General features: G+C 47.3%; 4 protein-coding genes across 4 annotated transcripts; 2 read left to right on the top strand and 2 right to left on the bottom strand.

Moving 5' to 3' along the window:
• Positions 1-522: 522 nt before the first annotated feature.
• On the bottom strand, positions 523-5,642 carry LOC123063859 (probable DNA replication complex GINS protein PSF3). The gene is made up of 7 exons (XM_044487696.1): positions 5,439-5,642; positions 4,656-4,741; positions 4,510-4,581; positions 4,047-4,150; positions 3,826-3,918; positions 971-1,110; positions 523-864 (listed from the first exon to the last, which is right to left on the bottom strand). Exons 2-7 carry the CDS (start codon positions 4,698-4,700, stop codon positions 734-736), a joined length of 585 nt encoding a protein of 194 aa, XP_044343631.1. The 5' UTR covers positions 4,701-4,741; positions 5,439-5,642; the 3' UTR covers positions 523-733.
• Positions 5,634-6,523, top strand: LOC123063875 (uncharacterized). The gene has a single exon (XM_044487697.1). The coding sequence runs from the start codon at positions 5,706-5,708 to the stop codon at positions 6,168-6,170; it is 465 nt and encodes a 154-aa protein (XP_044343632.1). The 5' UTR covers positions 5,634-5,705; the 3' UTR covers positions 6,171-6,523.
• Positions 6,524-11,825: 5,302 nt separating this feature from the next.
• LOC123063827 (respiratory burst oxidase homolog protein A) lies at positions 11,826-20,573 on the top strand. Its single transcript, XM_044487694.1, has 14 exons — positions 11,826-12,786; positions 12,872-13,031; positions 13,126-13,174; positions 13,875-13,988; positions 15,964-16,386; positions 17,462-17,845; positions 17,920-18,015; positions 18,091-18,206; positions 18,352-18,519; positions 18,597-18,756; positions 18,966-19,163; positions 19,246-19,374; positions 19,547-19,625; positions 19,821-20,573. The coding sequence occupies exons 1-14, from the start codon at positions 12,087-12,089 to the stop codon at positions 19,928-19,930; spliced, it is 2,886 nt and encodes a 961-aa protein (XP_044343629.1). The 5' UTR covers positions 11,826-12,086; the 3' UTR covers positions 19,931-20,573.
• Positions 20,574-20,695: 122 nt separating this feature from the next.
• Positions 20,696-22,679, bottom strand: LOC123063843 (anthocyanidin 5,3-O-glucosyltransferase-like). The gene has a single exon (XM_044487695.1). The coding sequence runs from the start codon at positions 22,299-22,301 to the stop codon at positions 20,844-20,846; it is 1,458 nt and encodes a 485-aa protein (XP_044343630.1). The 5' UTR covers positions 22,302-22,679; the 3' UTR covers positions 20,696-20,843.
• Positions 22,680-23,623: the final 944 nt, after the last annotated feature.

Here is a 23,623-nt window from a genome sequence, read left to right as displayed (position 1 = left end):
CCAAAGATTTATTTGCAGAAACATCCCAAACGTAATTGCAGAAACAACCGAATTTAATCAGAGTTCAGAGATATACTGCTCCAATTTCAAGAACTTTTACCACACACTTTTTGTACTTTTAATACAAAAGTTGTTCTGGTTAGCATTTCCCTACCAGGAAAAGAAAAAGGAAAGGTAGCTTTTGGGTGGACTTTTAATTGTCTGATGATGCAGTTATATTCACACTGAGAGTACATATATCATGTTTCCTTCCTTCCGATTGTAGCAGCATCATGCTAAAAAGGGACTTTTCGGTTTCAATTTACGAGCACCCCGTAAGTAATACCTAACTCACAGTGAAGCTGACAATTTCACCACCAAATGGCATTGCACCCAAACAAGGGTTTTTCAAATATGCTTTTGCTTTTCCTATCCTCTTGCTTATCTACGCAGAAAGTTTGTTTGCAGAGAAGGCACAACCCGTTATTAAAAGAGATACCACAAGTAGTTCAATATGAGTGCATCTAAAATGTTTTGCATTGATTGGTAGCAAGCAAAACCTCCTCGAAAATTGCAGTCAATAAGCATCTAACAGCAAGAGTGAAACACATCAGGTGCACCAGATTGAAATACATGAATGTCTGATCACGGATCAGAATTGCCTTTTTCGTTCCTTACAGTTACAGCACCGGATCAATCAGTGCGCATACATCAGCTCTCCTGCCGGAGTACTCCGCTTCACGGTCAAGACGGTTCAGGGCGTCGAAGGATCGCCGGGCAGCTTTGTCTTCCTCTTCCTTCCAAGAATGGACGCCTTCTGCAGCCTCGCACCCCCGACGCGCCACTTCCTGAAGGCGGACATCGATTCCCTAGCAGATTCAAACACTTAACACGGCAGAAAAAGGAAAAAGTTAACCCAAGTTAGAGTAGTTGATATGGTAGGGGGAAACAAAGGGGGGAATGAGTAAGTGCAGAGGAGATGTGTCTGTACCTTGAGCCTCTTCTTTTGTAAGGCGTGTTGCAAACTTGGGCACTGTCATCGTCGAAGAGCTGTGTGCCTTGCTTAGTACCTCCTTGTACCTACTGGTGAACGCGTAGCGCAAGAACTGGCCGATGCTCTTGTCACCCACCCTGTCAATTCAAACATAATAAATCAGTGAGCGGTATAATTTAGACTGACCATTATAGATAGTAACTCAAATAAAAAATTGTGCAGCAGTCGTGATTCAACCTCAAATTTTTATTAGTCATTCGGTTATCTGAAATGTTCCAATACATCAACTATGTGTGCCAATATTCTGGTTAAGCGTCTAGACACCTAAGGTGCATTCGCCCCTGTTCGGACATTCCTACTCATTACTGGATCCATTCCTGTACACATGCACCATGTCTCATCCCAATGATTAAGAGACTCGACTAGTTTACGAGTCAACACTTGGTTCTCAGCCAGACATCTTCAACTCGACTTATCAGGCTAACAGCATTAAATATTGATGGAACCATGTCCTGAATTCTGAATTACTACTCCTAGTCAATGTCGGATGTGGTCTGTTCTGAAATCTGAAATCTGATATGCAGAAATGTTCTCCAGTCCTACTCCTAGTTCACTGCTGACTGTGGGTGCAGGCTGCTAGAGGGCTGAATTCTAAATCTGATACACAGAAATGGTCTCCAGTCCTACTCCTAGTTCACTGCTGAGTGTGAGTGCAGGCTGCTAGAGGGCAAAAGATCAAATGCAAACGAAAGGTGGGGAATAATCCATTACGATGTAAGAACGAATTATCATAGTACCAGCAAAAGTGGGGTTAAAGATTGAATCCCCCCTCTATTACACCACTTATTACCTTTCGGGGTTTTGTGCTAGTCACACAGTCTAGTCCATACTAATAAATGGCTTTGAAAATAGACAAAAGGGGGAAATGGTGTAAAGTTGCCTCAAAATAGTTAAATGATATGCATTAAGGAGCAAAAATGCTATAGTGAAATGTATTCGAAATGGAGGGAGTCATATATATGGTGCCCAGACATCACTACATAATAACTTCATGGGATCCCTAACTTCAGTATATAGACTACAAAGGCAACACATAACAATATTTCACAGAACTGACAAAACTGTGACTACAGCAGTGACTGCAGGGGTCTTCGAACTGATTATGTACAGTAACCAGGTTGGGCCAATTTGACAAGGATATTCAGACCTCTAAACCGACCACAAAAGAATGTGTCACATAATGCATGCCATGGAATGACACATTGGCACTGTAACTGACATAGATCATATCTAATCTGAGAATAGTTACACCTGTTCAACCAAATCCCATGAACCATCATAAGGAACTCAAATCCCAATTAGGATCACTCAAGAGTATAACCAATTCATTATCAAGTGGTACCTCTACAAGTTCACACGGTTGCTCACAATATTTGCTACAGGTGGCTGATAAACATTTCCCTATTTCTGATGTAGTGGGCACTAAAATTAAAGGCAAAAGACCATTGAGATCTAAGTCTGAATTGTTCAGATTATGATGATTGCAGCCAGCTCTTGTCCTCATTAAGTGCAGAGTCCAGAGTATGCCTTTGAAAAGGGACAGACCTCAAATAATCATAACTTATTTATTCAGGAAGACTTAGTTATGGTGTATTCTGTTCATATCACCATATGTCAACACAGAATCAACATGTGTCACAAGCACAAATTGACCTGGTGGCATCAGAGGTCATTTGTTAGGTGTATGATTAAATTTCCTAGAATGATACTAGTTTGGTCTTGGCAACAATGGTAGAATCAGCAGGGAATATATTTGATCATTTCAAGGCGGCCATATAATACCTTCTTAAAATGAAAGAAGAGGACCAACAGCAATCAATTGGATTTTAAGAAGGTGCGGTTCATTTGAATCTTGTTAGAATCAAAACTGACTCTTTATCTATAATCTATAACAATATAAAAAGACCCAAAGGGGCAGATCCAACAAATCCTGGCCGCCAAATCAGGTCAATCCAATGACTCAGGCTGCTCCAATGGTGAGCGCTCAACACGTTTAGTGTGCAGTTAATATCATGCCAAATATTAATGCCAATGCTAATCACATAATTAATAGGCAAATAATATCCTACCTAATATTTACCTGTAATTAATATATTACCTAATATCAACGTGCATTGCACGTACACATTTACTAGTTAAAAAACTAAAGCAAGAAGGCATGTCTCCTTATGACTTATTAAATCATTTGTTGGAGTGGACAGAGGGGAGCTTTCTAAAATGCGAAATGCCGAAATTAGGACAGTAGAACACCAGTTTGAACATAGTTTGGCTAAACTGAGATGGGAGATACACTGCGAGTGTGGTTAAAAGCATGTTTTAGTCTGGGCCCTCAGAAAAGAAAACCATATGATTGCATTTCTGTTCGCAAGAAATCAACTTGCCTATACACAATTCATAGTATCAACTGCATCTTCTCCCCAAGATTACAGCTACTTGAACTTACAGAAGTTCCTCCTATTTTAACTTCATATATGACTGATGACTGAAACTATCTTGCTCGTGGAGATGGAAGCATTCCAAGTTTTACAAAAACAGAATACATGCAGAAAGGATAATGTACTATTGTGATGTATGCCTACACAATTGCCCGGTTATTGTAACTGAGATTATAACATGTCTAAGGCTCATCAAAGTTCTGCAAAGCAATGGAGTGGGTAATGTATTTCTACCAAAGATGATATAGAAGCATCTTCATAAGAAGTTACAAATTTAAGATTGCATAGAGAAAGGTAATGAGATGGAAGAAAAAGGAAATAAAATAGTACGTGTAACTGAGGTCGTTCAGAACTTACAGAGGAACAATCTTGCATCCTAGCTCATAAAAGTAAGGGCACCGAACCCTCAAATCAACACAGGCTGCATCAGCTTGGATCTCCTTCCGAGTTCTGCAAGCAAAGTATGTGTAAATATGTTGAAATGAGAACGACAACTACATATACTACTGCATACAGTATATTTTGATGTCCCTCTTAAGAATTTCTAAAGATGCAAAACAGAATACAAAGAAACCTACTTCTGGGTGAAGCAAGGAGGTACATTTATCGACACCGCTTGTTCCAGAGACAGCATCCCATGAGCAAGCCAAAATGGAAGGTCTACCTTAGCACCCTTTTCAACCTGAACATAAAGAATAAGATCATTTCTCTTTTTGTTGGAACCAGGTAAAATACGCCATTTCACTTTCCATGGTAGCAAGAAAAGGTGCTAAAAAACAAAGCATCTAACTCCCAGTTAGTGTTCACCATGAAACATGGCACGTAGGGAAATAAAGAAAACACCTAGTCCATATCGGTTTTGCAAACTAAAATGAGCAAGAATGTACGATGCGTCTATCTCAGGCAAATATCATTTAACTAGTGTGTGTATTTCATAAGTAATTTGCTCAAGAACAAACAGATCAGAGAAAGAATTGGCAGCAGTTGCCCATCAACAGCAGTTAAACATATATGCACAAATGCCATTGGATAGATGCTTACACTGTTTCTCTCGGCGCCAGGATCTAGCATACCAACGCCATTTGCAGTTACTTGGAAAACAACCGAAATAAGCTGCAGTCACAGTAGAGTATTCATGTCATTTGTACAATCATAAATGGGGCAGAGGATAACACGAGCATGGTTACCTCCTCCTCCATGAGGATGTCATCAACGTTGTAGTAACAAGGCATTTCGCCAAGTGGGACAGGTCGCTGTTGCTTACTCTCAACCCCTGCATGAACAATTTGCACTATGCCGGTCAGAGGAAGTCCAACTCACTCACCAAATTTGGTCTCATATATGGGGTAAATACTCTAATGCCCCGTCTGGATGATATCGAGGGCCATGGAATTGAATTGGTCCCAATACCAAATCTCCCGGGCATTGATATTGAAAATGAACCTGAATTATGTTGTTTGGATGTTCAAGAATTGACACTTGGAACTCACATGAAAGACTCAATTCTGAATGTTGTTTGGATTTTTCTTGTCCAGATTGGAATTGCTCATTTTTAATAGGATGAACATTGTACTATGATGTAATGTTTAAAACTAACTTGTATGCAAGTATGCAACATGTGAATATAGTTGTGAAGGATTACATATCAAGAACACAACAGCAGCAGCACATATACAAAAACAACAGCACTTGTACAATCGCAGCCGCCACGGGGTGCCGGCCACGGGGGGCAACCGGGTAAGGGGAGCAGGACAAGCGGCTCCCATGGGGTCCCGGCCGTGGTGGGTGAGGGGGCGACGCGGCGGTCGGCACGAGGCAGCGGCCGGCATGGGCTTCTGGCCGTGGTGGACAAGCCGCATCCGAGATGGAGGCCGCCGTCCCGAGGAACAGATGGGGCAACGCGTAACGCCGCAGAGAGGGAGAAAGGCGGGGGACGGGCGGAGAGATGAGAGGAGGAGGAGGAGGCTGACCTGCGCCGCCGTCGAGGCCTGCTTCCCGCCGCCGCTACCCGTCTCCTCCCGCGCTTTTCGCTTCTGTTTTTCGGGAGCGCGGGCGAAGGGGATCGCCAAATATGTGGAGGATCTTCTAAAAAAAATGTGGAGGCTGGCACTGCGAATTCGGCCCAAAAGGCCCAAAGGCATCACCAAACATCCGGGCTTCGGGTACCCACCCACCCGTATTCTTCCCCAAGCGAGTGGCGCACCTCTGGAATTGTTTTCTGTTTTCTCCTCCCCACAATGTCCATCTCCGGGAACGGCCACCTCCCCGCCGCCGCCTCCACCGGCCCACCGGACCACTCCTCCGCCTCCTCAGACTCTGAGGTTGAGGTCGAGGTCGAGGGAGACGCCGACTACCTCCCCATCTCCGGCGCCGCGTCGGACAGCGACGGCGACGCCGACCCCGACCCCGATCTCGCATCTCGGCACCGCCTCGACGCGGTCGACAACGGCGTCTCCGAGCTGGATCTCGCCTCCGATGACGAAGAAAGCGACGAGGAAGAAGGCGCGGGCGCGACGGAGGCCGCGGCGGCCTTGGACGACGAGCGCCGGCGGCGCGCCCAGCTGCCCGCGGGCGCCGCGGCCCGGATCGTGGACGCGATGCGCGGCGTGGCGTTCCCCGGCGCGCCGCCGCCGTGGGCCGGCGCCGTCCCCGACGAGCAGTGGCTCGAGCGCCTCCGCTCCCTCCGCGGCGGCCGCGACTAAACAGAGCAGATGAGTTCTCGACCCACAAATCACTGTGAGTTGTGAGAGCTTGTGATCTGCCTTTGTACGGATGAACATTCCTCTGTCGCCATAGATCCAGTAGGATTGCCTCTCGCTGCTTCGGAAATTCAATTCGTGTGCAGATCATCGCCGATGAGGTCTCAGTGATCGACACTGGATGCTGTTCTTGTGTATGGATTTTATGGCGGTTTCGTCTTATTTTTCAGAGCGTGCTTGTCTTCTTGATTGTGGAGGAATCCGAATGCTGTTGCTGCTGCTCTCCGTGGGCATAAATGCGATCAAAAGGCTTGTGAAATTTTCAGTTGTATGAATCAGCAAACGCTTTATTTGTTTGTGCCCTTGTTTGCTAGAGTATGGAACAGACTCTGAACATCTCATTGCCATGTACTCCAGAGGAGTAGTACAAAAAGTGATCATGTAATTGGTATCCACGGCAACAAGTGCAGAGGAAGTGATCATCTCATTGGTATTCATGGAAACAAGTACAGATTCAAGCACAGATCCGCATCATCGCAAAACAGCACTCTTTCGAACACAATCAATGATAGGCAGATCGCCACGCCTACACGACAGGCAACGCCCGATGTAAACGCCGAGCTAGAAATTAAACTTAGCTCTATGCTATCCCAGGACCAAGCTCGTGCTTCTTTTTTGCTGACCGGCGAATGGACTAGCTCTACTGCTAATTGATCAAGACAGGCAAGTAAATAGAAGGGAAACCAACCTATAGGACAAATGATTATATTGTTTGCTGCAACACAACATCACCAAGCAAAACAAAACCCTAAGACCTGCATAAAATTCAGACAATCATGGCATGTATATTATTCGCAAATAAAAAAAATCATGCCATGTATAAACAGAGAAAAGAATGTGCAAACGGGGACACATATTACATAGGAAGGTGAGGCCAAAAGATTGGGTTCTTCTTTTCATGCTTAGGGTCTCTTTGATTCGCAGGATTCTGAAAATACAGGAATAGGAAAAGGATAGGGTTCAAATAGCATATCCACTTAAATCCTATAGGATTACAAAAGGAGCGTTTTACGCCATAGAAAAACCAAAGGACTGTAGAAAAATGTTGGAGTGGATGTTAGATTTTCTATAAAATGTAGTACAAAATGTTCCGTAGGAAAAATTCAAACTGTAGAAAGATGTTGGAGTGGATGTTAGATTTCCTATAAAATGTAGTACAAAATATTCCATAGGAAAAATTCAAACTGTAGAAAGATATTGAAGTGGATGTTAGATTTCCTACAAAATGTAGTACAAAATATTTCATAGGAAAAATTCCTATGGTATCCAGTCTATGAGTCAAAGGGCCAACGTAGGAAAATTTTCGAAGGATTTTAATCCTCCAAAATTCTATATCCTATAGAATTCCAAAAAAAATAATTTTCGAAGAATTCCTTTGAATCGAAGGAGCCCTCAGATCAGGTTCACATTATAATTATTAAAAGAAGATAAATTTTGTTTTCTAATAATAAAAGAAACTGCAGTCAGACAACATGGATTCAATGAATCAGCCAATACACACAGTGAGTTCATCCTTTCGATCTATCAAATTATGCATGGTCTTGTTCCAATTTAATTTAACTGAAAAACGCATAGCTAATCGTGCATGATCTTCCTTCTGCCAACCCTAAACCAGAAGCACTAACATCTTTCAGCAGTTGGCAGAGGGCGTCATCCTTGGTTGCCGTTGCTTTATCCATCACCACCTCGGAAGCACTCTCACCGGGTTAGGTTTCTGAAAGCGATCTCCTCCGGACACGGCTTGTGACCGTCGTTTTCTCCCCAGCATGGCCGATCTGTTGCTTGATCGTTGTCACACGGGATGCAGTGCGCTGCTACATGCAAAGAAACTTAGCTAGGCCGGCCGTTGAGTGCTCAGACTGATCACACGCCTAGCCGGTACTAGGCCGGTGCAGTGTGGTATACTGTATCGTGTACTCCCTCCGTTCCCAAATAATTGTCTTTCTAGAGATTTTAACAAATGACTACATACGGAGCAAAATAAGTGAATCTACACTCTATAATATGTCTATATACATCCGTATGTGATAACCATTTGAAATCTCTAAAAAGACAAATATTTAGGAACGGAGGGAGTAGTATCGTGTAAAGCATGCGTACGTAACCTCGGCTGCCTGAGTTGGACCCTCCGACGGACGGACGGACGTCTCAGGTTGTTGCTGATGAGAAGCGTCTCTAGGAGGGGCACCTGATGACGGCTTCTAGATTTGGTTGATGCGCGTCGTCGAACAAGCCGGTCGAGCTTGGTGGCAGCGGGCGACTGGAAAGTCGAGCGTCGACAAACTTTGTTAGGCCCGGCATTGTATAATCTGCGATGAGATGGTAGGTGTAGAGACATGCTAAAGGTTGGTTGCCAAACCGTAATACAGACAAAAGATTGTCTTGCGGACGGCATTATCATAATAAACCCACCCAAATGCCCAAACGTAAGCTGATGCGTCCAAGGTGAGCCGCGGGGGAAATATGCACAAGGTGTTTGCTAGTTTGTGCAGGCTCAGGCCTCTTCATCTGAGGATATAAAGAGCACTTGAGCCTACTTACGATGAACAAATCTGTCGTGAATGATGGAATGTGCGTGCTGTTGGGTGATGAAGGGGTAGTGGGATCCAGGATTCCCCTTCTCATGGTGATGCACTCGCACATGACTTGATCCAAGGTCTCCCCGTTGCAAAGTCAGACATGGAACATGCGTGCTACTCTGCTTGCTAGTGATACCCAGGTCAACTAGAAACTCTACTTTGTGTTATTATGCCCCCCGTACATCATCTCCTGTTCTTCTACATGGCCTAGATCCATGCAGTTTGATACTTTCTACGTCCCAAAATACTAATAACTATCTTAACTTTGTATTAAAATTGAGACACTTACTTTACTTTGAGACAGAAGAAGTATTACTTACTCCCTCTGTAAATAAAGAAATATAAGATCGTTTAAATCAGGGAGTACTAGTTTGCTCCTCTGAAAACATCCACCCTGGCTTTACTATCTTTTCAGTCGCAAGAGTCAGGTCATTACTTCCTCTGTCAAGTTTTTAGAAAACGTCTTATATTATGGGACAAAGGGGTAGAACTTTATTGCAAAGAGACGCGAAGAGGATTTGACATGGCGATCCGCCAACGTGCGTCTCTGTTAGCTAGCTAGAATTTGTCCTCCTAGCTTTGATAAAGCAGAGAGGATTTGACATGGCGATGCATTGACCGTGCTTGTCGAAATGTCAATGCCCAACTGCCATGTTTATTTTTCTGGAGAATCTTGAGCGATGCTGGTGGCGTACGAACACCATCTTTATTTTGACGCACGTATATGGTTCATGAGCTGGCAGAGCCTAATCATGGGGAGCTGGTTGAACATTTCCTCGTCGAATCGGCAGATCACAAGGTGCTAACAACTCAGATTTCCCGTGTCTTGGCACACAAATCTCCTCGCTTTTTTTCTCCGTCGCAGTCACTCCGCACGGGCAGAAGGATCAAGAGCCAGAGAAAGTACGCCTGTGATTAGGCTCTTCTGGCTCCTGTGATCATGTATTTATATTTATTTTTGAAAGGAAAAAACAGTCATTTGTTTCAATCCAATCGCCATCTATTTTCCCGCACAAATGGACAGCAAGAGCCGTGGACAGAGAAAACAAAAAACACATGCATGGTTCCCTCAAAAAAAGAACACACACACATGCATGGTTTTTCTTTGCTCCCGTGTTGTTTCAGTGTTCTTGTACTATGTTGTTGATTGTTTTTCTAACCACTCGTTTCAAGTGGTTCAGTGTTCACACTCTCCCTCAAATTACTCGTAAACGTCGGACCAAGCTGTTCGCATCCATTTTACCATCCAACACGATACTCATCTGTTCGTGTACGCGTTCGATTGTCCAAAATCTCGCAAACCAGGGGAGCTTTGCGGGTGTTCGGGCAGCCGCCACATACGCGTCTGATACCTTGGTCTCACCCAAAAACATTGCCCGTGCGCACGTCCTCTCTCGCGTGAACGCTCCTCTGCTTTTTGCACTGCATTTATGCCGGTCCAGAGCAGCACATTCATGCCGGTTAGAGCGGATGTGACCCATCACTGGACAACATTGAATCGGTGTGGCGTCCAAGAAACCAACCCCGCCACCCACGCCACGTCCCAAACTCCGCACATGTTCAATATTGGAGGGACGTGATGTCATGGGACAGGATGAGACGACTATTGCTTGGGTGATGCGCTCACCTTCTTTGTAGGACTTTCTCCGTCTCCGCCTTTTTCTTCTCCCTCACCTTCATTCATCGGCCTTGCCGTCCCACGGCCACGACCAATCGCATAGGAGGATCCGGGTCTGGAGGGGCCATGAACCTCTCCAAGGGCTTTCGAGGATCCATTCGGATGTTCGGACAGGTCCGGACATTTTTTATGCTCCGTGTTGAATGGCTAAAAGTGTCGAGACCTGCAGGTTCGAACATTTGCAAGAGATTTGGCGGTCCGCGCTGGAGTTACTCTTTTATTCTCCAGGATACCATGGCGTCGTCACCACAAGCGCCCTATTGTCGTTAGGCTTCTTCTGTCCTCCATATCTATACCTCAAGGTTATGGCACCGTCATGCTCGTCCCCGTTGGTGCGTGAAAGGCCGGACTGCTTCAAATCTTGCACATGGCGTGATGAGAAAGAAGCTGAAACTTGATTCCCACACTGACTGTTGATTTAAGCGAGCTCCAAACGGGACCTCCACAACCTCCAAATATGGAGTCTATGAGCTCTGTTTTGAAGCGAGCTCCATAAACTATGCCGACTCAAAGGCATATGATCACTCTGTTAGAGTGTCATTTTGGATCAAAATCATCACATTGACAGTTTGTATGGCGACTGGACCACTACGGCTTCATGGTAAAGTTGCTCATACCTCCAACAACTCATTTGCTTTTTCAACAACATTGAGTTGTACTTTCAGCATTTCCCCGCAAAAGAAACACATTCTCAGCAGCAATTATATGAGTAATGTTCAACATTTTATTTGTACTTTCATTACCCACAATTCGTATTTTCCATTCATAATCATGGCAAAAGATATGACATCACCCAAGTTTCCATTCATAATCATGGCAAAAGATATGACATCAACGGTTGATGCACAACCTTACACTAGCAAGTAGCAACGATATCACGTGAATATTCTCTCCGGTGGAACCACTTTGTTCTGTTTGTCCTCGTCAACCAAATCAAATAATGTCTGTCAAGCTTGGAACTAGCCCGTGCATCTTTAACGCCAACTCTCAAACCGTCCGCAACCGCGTAGTCTGGACGTGTTTTGTCATCCAATGTGGTCCTGTATCCGTCCATGAAACGAGAGGTGCCGCTCGACGATACGCGCCGTGACGGCGCGCGCGGGGACACGCAATGCATGGCCACGTCGCACCGTCGGGTCTCCGCCTTGACCAGCTTTACTTACCACGGCGTGAAAGTGAAACCTCAGCTGCTACTACGACTCGTTACCGCTGCGCCGGGAGTCGGGTCGCGCTCCCGTATTTCCTGGAGATCGGCGCGGCTAGCCTGGCTGTGTCGTTAACCGATCTTTTACGGCCGGGATATTCATGTCTGCTCCTTTTCCCCGGCCCGGACTCGCCGCAGCCCCCGTCCACACGCGCGGTGGGACGGCAAAGCCTGGCTGGTGAGCACGAAGCTTTAGGCTACGCTTAGCGAAGCTTTAGGCTACGCCGCAGCCAGTGAGTAGTACTGGAGCGCGTAGCATTAGGTCGCCTTGGTTGGACTGTTGCGTGAGCTATATCACCCCTCGCCTCTCTCCCACCCCTTCCCCAAAATCGTCAACCCAGTTTGGTGGGTCGCAGCGCGGCCGTGTCGGCTGGACGGACTGCTCTGCCCAAGGGAAGATGCGGGGGGTCGGCGGCGGCGGGGGCCTGGGGGCCCCGGGCCGGGCGCGGTGGGGCGGGTCAGGCGCCACCACGCCGCGCTCGCTCAGCACCGGCTCCTCGCCGCGCGGCTCCGACCGCAGCTCCGACGACGGCGAGGAGCTCGTCGAGGTCACGCTCGACCTGCAGGAGGACGACACCATTGTGCTGCGCAGCGTCGAGCCGGCCGCCGCCGCAAACGCCAGCGCCAACGCCTCGTCGGGGGCGTCGCCGTCGGTGATGGGGTGGGGCGCGGAGCCGACGCCGCCGCCGGGGGCCGGGGCGGGGCCGTCGCGGTCGCGGTCGCCGGCGATCCGGCGGACCTCGTCGCACCGGCTGCTGCAGTTCTCGCAGGAGCTCAAGGCCGGGGTGTCCCGCGCCAAGCAAATCTCGCAGGACCTCACCAAGCGCTTCACGCGCACCCAGAGCCGCGCCGCCCTCGCCGAGCCCCCGGCGCACCCGCCGTCGGGCATCGAGTCCGCCCTCGCCGCCCGCGCCGAGCGCCGCCAGCGCGCGCAGCTCGACCGCACCAAGTCCACCGCGCAGCGCGCCATCAAGGGCCTCCGCTTCATCAGCGGCAACGCCAAGGCCAGCAACAACGCCTGGATCGAGGTCCAGCGCAACTTCGACCGCCTCGCCCTCGACGGCCGCCTCTCCCGCGCCGACTTCCCGCAATGCATAGGTCAGCTTGGTTGCCCACCTCCAATCTCACTCCACCCAACAACCGAACAATCGCTCCCCTAATCCCTAGCCGCATTTGGTTGCAGGGATGATGGAGTCCAAGGAGTTCGCCATGGAGCTCTTCGACACGCTGTGCCGGCGGCGGCAGATGCAGTCGGACCACATCAACAGGGAGGAGCTGCGCGAGATCTGGTCGCAGATCACCGACAACAGCTTTGACTCGCGCCTCCAGATCTTCTTCGACATGTAACAACCCCCCACAATCCCCAACCAACAGCTAAATCATTCTGCGCACCATTTTTTTGCTCCGTTAACGTGGTACGGTTCAATCCAATCGCAGGGTGGACAAGGACGCCGACGGCCACATCACGGAGGCGGAGGTGAAAGAGGTACCGCCACTACTACTTACCACTGCTGCTGTTCTTCATACGTAGTATTTCCTTCCCTTTTCACCCCGGTCGCGCTCGGCATTTCTGCCGCTGCGACAGTACAAATTCTTCCATTTTGGTAGTGGTAGAATATTCGGACCAGTATATTTTCATGATTGGGCCGTCCATTCTCGCCATGTCCTTGTCTGCTGGTTGTCTGCAAGCTTGCGCTCCAGGATTCACGCATGAGAACCGTATGTGTGGATTGGGAAACATTGCCGACTAATCAAGGCCCCCCACCCCCAGCGAGACCGGCGGGGGAAGAAACCATCATCCCTGGCAGTGGCCGGCGCCCACGCACCAATCTCTTTCCACATGAGCTTTTTTCGTTCTAGAAACACGGGACGGGAGGAAGAGGTTACGTAAATTTACCACGGATGGCGATGGAAGTCAGTCGTGAAGGGAAGGCCAGATCGAACGCAACAGTAGTTGGTGGGGGGGCGTTCCCGTCAGGCTGGCCAGCTATTGTAATCCGTTCAACAGGGGGGACTTTTTAATTACAGATTTGATCTAATCTATTGTCTCCGTTGTTGTGATCGTGACATTGTGTAAAGGGCCCAGCCAGGTTGTGTTTTTGGTCATCGTGCCTTTTTCCAAGCTGTGAAAAGGATGGTTCCTGAATCCTGATGATTAAAGGTGGCAATTTGCTTTGTGTTTCCAGATCATCATGCTAAGCGCGTCCGCGAATAAGCTGGCGAGGCTTAAGGAGCAAGCAGAGGAATACGCCGCGCTGATCATGGAGGAGCTAGACCCCGAAGGCCTCGGCTACATTGAGGTATAAAACTATAGATTCCTTCTGGCTTCCCGTCGCTATCCTCTGGTTTCCTTGAAATTTTGCTTCTCAAGACAACAACACTATTACTATATTGCTACTGAAAAACAAAGTTCCGTCTATTCCATCACTATCCTCTGGTTTCCTCCAAATCTTGGGTGTACTACTGAAAAACAAAGGCCCGTTTATTTTTCTTCCTGTGAGTCAAATGCTGCCAGCCTGCCACTGATCTCCTCCAGCAAATATCCTAGATACTACCATTCTATTTTTGTTTCTACTTCTGTCCTCCTCCACATATCTGTTTTAACATACCCAAAGGTTGAACCAATAATCATCTTACTTGTTGGCCAGTCTGGGATACAAGTTCCCGTCGTGTGTCTCTCAATGGTCAATGCTTTGCTATCGGTTCACTTTCTGGAGCTCTAGCTACATTCCAAACATATGCAAAATTGCAGTTATTCGTAATAAAGGAAACCATGGGCTTGGAGCCCTTAGGTCTTCAGAAAAGAGACATCATTAATAACTGTACTTGCAAGTCATATATGTTGGTTCGCTGAAGAAGGAGCTTCCTCTTTAAGCAACATCAACCTAGTAGATGCAGTAAAAATGTTGTGGTGATTGACATGTTTATGCTGAAAATTGACACAACCAAAATAGAATATTAACAAAGAATTCTGAGCATGCTTCCCTTGACGACCACCTGTGCTTCAAGCTGGTGAGCACCTGTATAGCAGAATATCAAGTGTAGTTCAGTCTGAATCTTTTCATAATTTGCCTTCTTCAAATGAGATTTTCCACATTGCACATCTGACTGTATGTTGCTGAATTCTAGCAAGAAAGATGTAGTTTATCTTTGCCATCCACACTGAAATCTTACAGATTTTTTTTAATCCTATCAAGAATAGAGGCTGTTGCTTGCAGGAGCCTTTGCTGCCTCATTTTCTCCTCTCAAGCAAGTTATATTTGGGTAGAACTTTTCATAGTCAAATTATATCCACCGTCCCGCCTGATGTTGCAATTGTGAGACAGCGACGGCACATTACCCTAATCAAATACAGGGCTCAGTGCCCAGTATCATATGTTGTAGAATTGTTGTTCTGGTATCGCCAGGGTTACAATTACTTTTGACCTTTCATTAGGCACCAAGTCTTATTTGTCTTATTTAGTGGACAAAGTAATTATATCCACATCAAATACTGCAGCAGCCTCACTTCTGTGCTATACCCTATATGCAATGCTTTAGTTCCATTTTTATTTCTTATGTGTGTACGAGTCTTTGCTAGGCTGTGCTATACCCTATATGCAATGCTTTAGTTCCATTTTTATTTCTTATGTGCGTACGAGTCTTTGCTAGGCTGTGTTTGTTTGGGAGACTGTCGAAGTGTAGCACTTGTACAGGTGGATATTCAATACGATGCCCCTCTTTCTTAGGATGGAGTTATTGCATGCATGTTCCCCAAGATTTAGCAGGTATGGTGCACTCATATGGGAGCCATGTGTGCCACCAGATACAATCATAATCTTGTGGGGCCTTCTACAGTTTGGTGGGCTGTTTGACTTTCGGTTCTCAGACTGATGTGCACCGTTAACCTGCCGTGTATTTCGTGATCAGTATAACTATGGATTTTATTTTCCGACTGTTGATTGGGTCATATGCTGTTTTAGTTAGACAACACAATGGCCTTTCATTGTTAACTCCACTACAGTTAATTAACTGATAAAATTATGGTAGTTGGATAAAAGTGTGTTCTGTGCTTTTAAAATTGAAATGTTCACACATTGAAGTGATATATCATAAGATCATTTGGTTATACTTTAAATTTTTATAATTTTTATAATTGTTTGGTTTGTGGATAGGCCAAATTGATGGGACATATTACCAGCAAATATTGTAGAAAAATGTGCCAGTGTTTCTTGAGGCCATATTCTACTTAATGTTGGGACACGTTAAAAACACTGTTTGTGATTGTCGTTGCAGCTTTGGCAGTTGGAGACGTTGCTATTGCAGAAGGATACATACGTGAACTATAGCCAGGCGTTGAGCTACACAAGCCAGGCACTGAGCCAGAACCTTGCTGGCCTAAGGCATAAGAGCCCAATCCGAAAAATGAGCAGCAAATTAAGCTATTATCTGGAGGACAATTGGAAACGCCTCTGGGTACTTGCACTGTGGATTGGGATAATGGTTGGATTGTTCATTTGGAAATTTATCCAGTACCGCAACCGGTACGTATTTAGTGTGATGGGCTACTGTGTAACAATTGCAAAGGGGGCTGCTGAGACCCTTAAGCTGAACATGGCACTCATCCTCCTACCTGTATGCCGCAACACCATTACTTGGCTGCGTAATACAAGAGCTGCACGGGCATTACCGTTCGATGACAACATCAACTTCCATAAGGTTAGACATTAGACCCTCATTGCTTTTGTTATTGTTTGTTGATTTCTGCGAAATTAATCCATGTCCAACCGTCCAATAAATTTCCTGCAGAATTCCTGTGTTCTGAACAGGCCCAGGATATATTTTTGTATGTGTTGGAAAAGATATCTCTCCACACTTTCGTTATCTGTACCTAGTTTCTGTAGACCGCAGTGATTGATCTGAATACATGTGATGCAACAAAATTTGGTTAAATACATGGTCCTTCGCATGGTTGATGGTTCCTACATGTGGGTCTGACATCACATGTGCCCAACACTATGGAGGGGACATAATAGAGCTCAGTTAATAGACGACTCCCCCATACTTTCTGTCTGAAAGCTTTCTCTGACGTCCCGATAATTGGCGCAGTTAGAAAATGGGTTGTGAACTTGAAGTAACAATCATATTTTGCCTGGTTGCTGTTTAAAATCTTTTTATTTGCTCCTGTTATCTTATGTTTTGTTTTTAAATTAAGCTATGTGATAGTCATTGTTTTCCATCAGCAGTATTTGACTTACACAAGCTAGTCATGCAAGCTCAGATCCTGAAGGCATGCTTTTATATGAGTGTTAAAGAAACAACCTTTGGTCACATATACTCCCTCCGCTCCAAAATAATTGTTGTGGTTTTAGTTCAAAATTGAAGCAATACCATGACACTTATTTTGGAACGGAAGGAGTAGTATATAAGCTATGTACCCACCTAAATTAAGAGGATGAGAGAAGCTGAAACCTGGTACCATACATAAGTCGGATGGGCCATGATTAGAATGCAGCTGTCAGCTGACAGTAATAGTTGGTCTGTAAAGCCGGCTCATCCGAAGCTCTTCTCATCAGCTAACTAATACAAGGACAAGCTGTGGTCCAACTCATTTTCATTTGAACGCACAAAATGAAAATAATTTAATAAACAGAAACAATCCAGGTATATAATGTGATCATTAGTTGTGCCCAATGTGTCTGTTATCAACTTACAATTCGCACTCTAGGCTAATTTTACACATAATGTTATAATGGTTACAGCTAACACTGAACATTTTGTGTTGCCACGGCAGACTATTGCGGCGGCAATTGTGGTTGGTGTTATCCTTCATGCAGGAAACCATCTTGCATGTGATTTTCCACGGCTTATAGATTCCTCAGATGAGACGTATGGTCCACTGCGCAAGTACTTCGGGGAGACCAAGCCAACATATTTGGCGTTAGTCAGAGGAGTGGAGGGTGTAACAGGAGTTATTATGGTTGTCTGCATGCTCATTGCTTTTACTCTAGCAACCAGGTGGTTCCGTCGTAGCCTGGTGAAGCTTCCCAAGCCATTTGACAAGCTAACTGGCTTCAATGCCTTCTGGTACTCTCATCATCTGTTCATCATTGTATACATATCACTTGTTATTCATGGAGAGCGTCTATATCTTATCCTGGATTGGTACAAAAGAACGGTTAGTTTATATCTTTCCTTCTCCTTTACTCTCTTTACCTGAATAATTTTGTAAGCGCCTAATCTCTTTTGCAGACATGGATGTATCTTGCAGTCCCTGTTGGGTTATATGTAGGGGAGAGGACTCTGAGGTTCTTCAGGTCTGGCAGTTACTCTGTCCGGATATTGAAGGTCAACCCACATAAAATTTGAAATTTGAGTTCTATTTCCATGTCTGGTACGCTGACACATACACTTGCTTTGCAGGTGGCCATATATCCTGGTAATGTTTTGACATTGCAAATGTCTAAGCCACCGACATTCCGTTACAAGAGTGGGCAGTATATGTTTGTTCAATGTCCAGATGTTTCACCATTTGAATGGTACATGCCTCTTAATTGTAAATAAACTACAATTGGAGCAAAAAAAACCCGCTTTTACACTATTTAGTATGTTTATGTACAGTTTATTTGTAGAATAAGTATGCATTGCACTTCATTCAATCTCAAATACTCTTACCCTTTTCAGGCATCCCTTCTCGATAACTTCAGCACCCGGGGATGAGTTTCTCAGTATCCATGTCCGACAACTTGGTGACTGGACACGAGAGCTCAAGCGTGTATTCTCCGCAGCCTGTGAGCCACCTATGAATGGGAAAAGTGGCCTCCTTAGAGCAGACGAGAACACCAAAAAAACGTATGGCTATCCTTCTTATTCAGAGGCAATAATATGTTTGTGCAATCGGGATCTTGATAATTATTTTCAAAATGCAGTTTCCCAAAACTTTTGATTGATGGACCGTATGGTTCTCCTGCGCAAGACTATAGCAAGTATGATGTTTTACTACTTGTTGGGTTAGGAATTGGTGCAACTCCTTTCATCAGCATATTGAAAGATCTGATTAACAACATCATCAAAATGGAGGAAGAGGATGTAAGCGAATTTTCCATGTACCCTACTACAATTAGAACTACTATTGATTCTTGACAGACTAGACTGCAATCTATATCATATTCCTTATGCCCTAACCGCATGAAGAACTACAATATTCAGTGATTTATTTATCCATCTATTTGTGCTACAATTTGCCAAAACTATGAAAAACTAGTCTAATTAATTAACTCATCAACCTATATTTGCAGGAAGCCTCAACTGATCTTTACCCACCAATTGGACCCAGTAAGGCATCTGTTGACCTTGACACCCTTATGAGGATTACGTCAAAACCAAAGAGGGTTTTTAAGACAACAAATGCTTACTTTTATTGGGTTACACGCGAACAAGGCTCTTTTGATTGGTTTAAAGGAATCATGAATGAGATTGCTGAACTAGATCAAAGGGTAACTATCAGCTACACTTTTTTCAAGTGACACACTGTTTGCTCGCAATTTAGTTCTTACAACTGTCTTTCTTCAATACTAGAATATCATTGAGATGCACAACTATCTCACAAGTGTTTATGAGGAAGGGGATGCCCGGTCAGCACTCATCACAATGCTGCAAGCTCTCAACCATGCCAAAAACGGCGTCGATGTAGTGTCTGGAACTCGAGTAAGTTGCAAGTTATGACATACCAATTGGCCTCATGCCAGTCTTAGTATTAGCAGTATTAATGTTTGAATTTTGCTATATTATTAGAGTGAGATGTGGAAAAGAAACATGTTAGCATGCCTGTTGAGTTAATTTTATGTGCTCGCTATTTACTGATATACTGATTTCGCAGGTGCGGACACATTTTGCAAGACCAAATTTTAAGAGGGTGCTGTCTAAGGTAGCCTCCAAACATCCTTATGCCAAGATAGGTAAGATACTAATTAAAGCTTGCCTTTTCATGCTTTTAGCTGCGAAATACTCCTACCCATCACCACGTTTTAGTTATACTTCAGGCAAGATGCAATACAACATAAATAGCACAGTTCTGGCTGTCCAAGTAATTTGGGTATGAACTTATATAATCCGATCATTGCAAAGAAGGTAACTGCTACTGTTGCTTGCAGGAGTGTTCTATTGCGGAGCTCCAGTTCTGGCGCAGGAACTAAGCAACCTTTGCCATGAGTTCAATGGCAAATGCACGACAAAATTCGAATTCCACAAGGAACATTTCTGAAACCAGGTAAACCGCACAATAGGAAATTAGCACAGGATTGTGTTGTATGTATGTCGTCTTTGCTTGTTGCGCGCCTGACTTTGGAGAGCAAGGGAAAGAATCACCTAGTGCTTTCTCGGTGCACCGGTCGCCAGTTAGGCAATGCACACTGCTTTGCTTAAGATACTCGAGAAAGGAAGCTGGGGATCAGCTGGTAGTACATACATTACACATCAATCATGGATTCAGAAGTATATATTACAGTCGCGCCGGCCAGGGCAGCCCCTCTGTAAAATCTCCTATATGCGGATGCGGAGTCGACACAAAGACGCTGATCTCCTGAATATGGTTTATGGTTTTGACTACATGCTGGGTGATGTGATGTAGGACAATAGGGAAGGCCACCAGAGGCACAAGGCTAAGTAACTGTGTATATTTGCTTGTAGCTGAGTTGTCAGGCCACAAGTTTGTTTGTTCTCACATTGTAATTATACACAGACGGAAACACAGGCAGGGAGAGTACAGTACAGTTTGATTCTTTTCTTCTCTTTGTATGTAAAGTTTAGGCTGGTAGTGATTGGGTCCGGATTGAGGACATGAATGGACTACATTAGAGCTTGTGTTGTTTCTTGTGCCACCATAGGATAACATGCATTCTTTTTCATGGGGCTGTGTGATGTTGAGACCGTTGCTCGTTTTTGTTTGGACTTTGTGTGTATATGTTGCTGTTGATGTGTGGAATATGATCATAATTGAGAAGGGGTCAAGTTCTTCCTCCGCCACGACAATGGCATCGCCGTCGTCGCAGTTCGACGGCGATGTGATCGCCGTCAGAATTCATCGACGATGATAATCTAAGTTCTGGTTTTTTCATTTCACGTGATATGATTCGACAAAACTGTAACACGACGATAATCTATGTTCTAAACAGGCTCTAAAGATCTCTAAGAAACTCAGCAAACGCCGTCCGGGATGCTCCACCTTCCTGCAGCGCCTCGAGCGCCTTCTCCTTGGCCGCCATGGCTCGCTCCCGCAGCGCCTCCCCGCCCTTGGACTCCATCACCCACCGCACCTTGGCCTCCACCTCCGCCGCCGCCACCACCTCCCCGTCGTACCCGGCCATCTCCACGCCGGCGCCCATCTCCTCCACCACGAACACCTTGTTCTGCCTCTGCTCCGCGTACAGCGGCCAGCAGATGAGCGGCTGGCCCGCCACGATCGCCTCCAGCGTCGAGTTCCACCCGCAGTGCGTCACGAAGGCGCCCGTCGCGCGGTGGCGCAGCACGTCCGCCTGCGGCGCCCACGACTTGACGACCAGGCCGCGGCCGCCGGTCCGCTCCAGGAACCCCTCCGGCAGCAGCGCGGCGAGGTCCGGCTCGGCGAGCGCGTCCGCGAGCAGGTCCGGCCCGCCGTCCGCGCTGCGCGGGCTCTGCACCACCCACAGGAATCTCTGCCCGGACCGCTCCATCCCGACGGCGATCTCCTCCAGCTGCGTCTTGGGGAAGGTGCCCATGCTCCCGAAGCAGAGGAACACGACGCTCTTCTCCGGCTGCGCGTCCAGCCACGCCAGGCACTCGTGCTTCTTCTCTTCACCGCCACCGCCACCGCCGCCGGCTGAGATCATGGGCCCGACGCAGTACACCGGCGGCGTGGCGCGGCCGGGGACGCACGCGCCGTCCCGGAGCGCGCGCAGCGCCCTGCCCTCCAGCCACTCGAACCTGTTGATGACGATGCCCCGGGACTCCGGGATCCGCTGGAACGCGTGCAGGAAGCTCTTGTACACCTCGTTGTGGCGGTCGAGCGCGAGCCCGGGGAGGTCGGTGGGCTTGAAGGGGCGGTTCCCGGGGAAGGAGAGCGGCGCGTCGCCGATCTCGCCGAGGCTGGCGTCGCCGATCTGGGCCTGCATGCGCGGGAGGTAGAGGTTGACCGCGAGGCTGCTGGCGCTGCCGGTGTAGAAGACGTAGACCGGCACGCCGAGGTCGGCGGCGACGTCGACGGCGTCCGCGCAGAAGCAGAACATGTCGAGGACGAGGGCGCGCACGGAGGGCAGCACCGAGCGGAGGTAGTCACGGAGCGGCGCGTTCATGCGGCGCAGGAGGACGAAGGGGTTGGGCGCCTCGGCGGCGTCCGGGGCCACCGCGTCGGCGTCGGCGTCCGGCGGCGTGGGCAGCACGTGGAAGCGGACGGACGGGTTGGCCGCCGCGGCGCGCGCGACGGCGGCCGAGGTGTCCGTGGCCTTGCCCGGCGGGACGTTGACGATGACGGTGACGGCGAGGCCGCCGCGCAGGAAGGGCCTGGCCAGCTCCACCATGGGCACCAGGTGGCCCACGCCGAGCCCGGGGTTGAGCACCACCGTGTCCCCCATGGCCGGACGCCGCCGTGCAGATTCCATGTATGCCAGATGACACGGTCGGTATTCGCGGTGAGATACTAACAGTAAACCCTCTTTAAATCTTCACCATCCAAGATTGTATTTTTGAACCGAGAATAGGTTCGCCGATTGTACTAAACTAACTAACAGAGTCTTGCGGCGGGCGGCACGCGGTCTGAAACTTGTATTCCGGTGGCTGCAAATTTCCAAGAGACGAGACGGGATATTTTGGAGTGAGCAGAGTAAAACCACAACTTTTTTTTAGTTGGACCCCGCAACATTTAGGGTTAGGGCTTTCAAAATTCAAATATCGATCCTAAAAACAAAGGCTTTCAAATACCGTCACATTGAGTGATGGTTACAGATCATCACCGAGGTGGGCGTAAATTTTATCAAAAAACACTAGTGGGACGGACGGTCGGTTCATTTTAAACGCGATCCTGAGTGGTTGGACCCGCTTGTAAGCGTTGATGTGGCACTAAAAGTCAATACAAGTGGTGTTGATTTGCAACGAGCTGGGCCTTGCCGTACCCTAAGTGTGTGAGTGGCCGTTGGGCCGGCCCGATGTGGTCTGTAATAGATCCGTTATATAGCTAGCGTGTGGAGGGAGGAAAGACAACTGGCAATTGTAAACATTATTCTCTGGAATACAATCCTTTCTCTGTGCTCCTTCTTCCTCCCCACACAATTCCCGTCTGCCTCTCGTTACCACATCCTGTTGTGACGCGGGGAGTTGCTGCGATTCTGTAGCATCTGGTATTCAGAGCCTTGTATCGATCCGCTTCCCCTGTTCTTCCCCAAAATTTTCATCCAGATCTCGCGATCAATCCATCGATCAGCTCCTAATTCCAGGCAAGGGTGCGGATCCCCTCGGGTGATTCCGCGCAAAACACCTCAGTGTACCTGCGTTTGGTTGAGTAACTCGATCGGATCCCACGGCGCGATCCAACAAACCGACGATCTCCGCTCGCATGGCGGCAACAGAGCTCTCCCTGGCGGATCTGCATCAGATGGTGCAGGCCACGATCCAGCAGAGCAAGGCGGTCTCCGATGCCGGGAAGGCCACGGCGGAACGCGAGCTCCAGGACTCGCTTGACAAGTACGTCACCTCGTCCGCCAAAGCCTTCGATGCGCTGGCGCAGACGACCATCGCTTCGCTGGGGCGCACGGAGGCGACTCTCGGCCGTGTTCTCATCGCCAACACCTCGCTGGATACAGCGATGGCCGAGATGAAGCAGGCACTGGACGGTGTCGTGCGCCGTGTGGATCAACTCGAGCACGCACCTCCATCAGGACCAGAGCAGCCACAGCCGCAGCAGCGCCCCCCTCCACTTCGTGTGGAA

This window comes from Triticum aestivum, chromosome 1A (assembly GCF_018294505.1).
Source record: "Triticum aestivum cultivar Chinese Spring chromosome 1A, IWGSC CS RefSeq v2.1, whole genome shotgun sequence".
In the NCBI taxonomy this organism is placed as follows: domain Eukaryota; kingdom Viridiplantae; phylum Streptophyta; class Magnoliopsida; order Poales; family Poaceae; genus Triticum; species Triticum aestivum.
The sequence above is the reverse complement of the archived record's forward strand: the minus strand, read 5'-3'. Positions and strand labels throughout refer to the sequence as shown.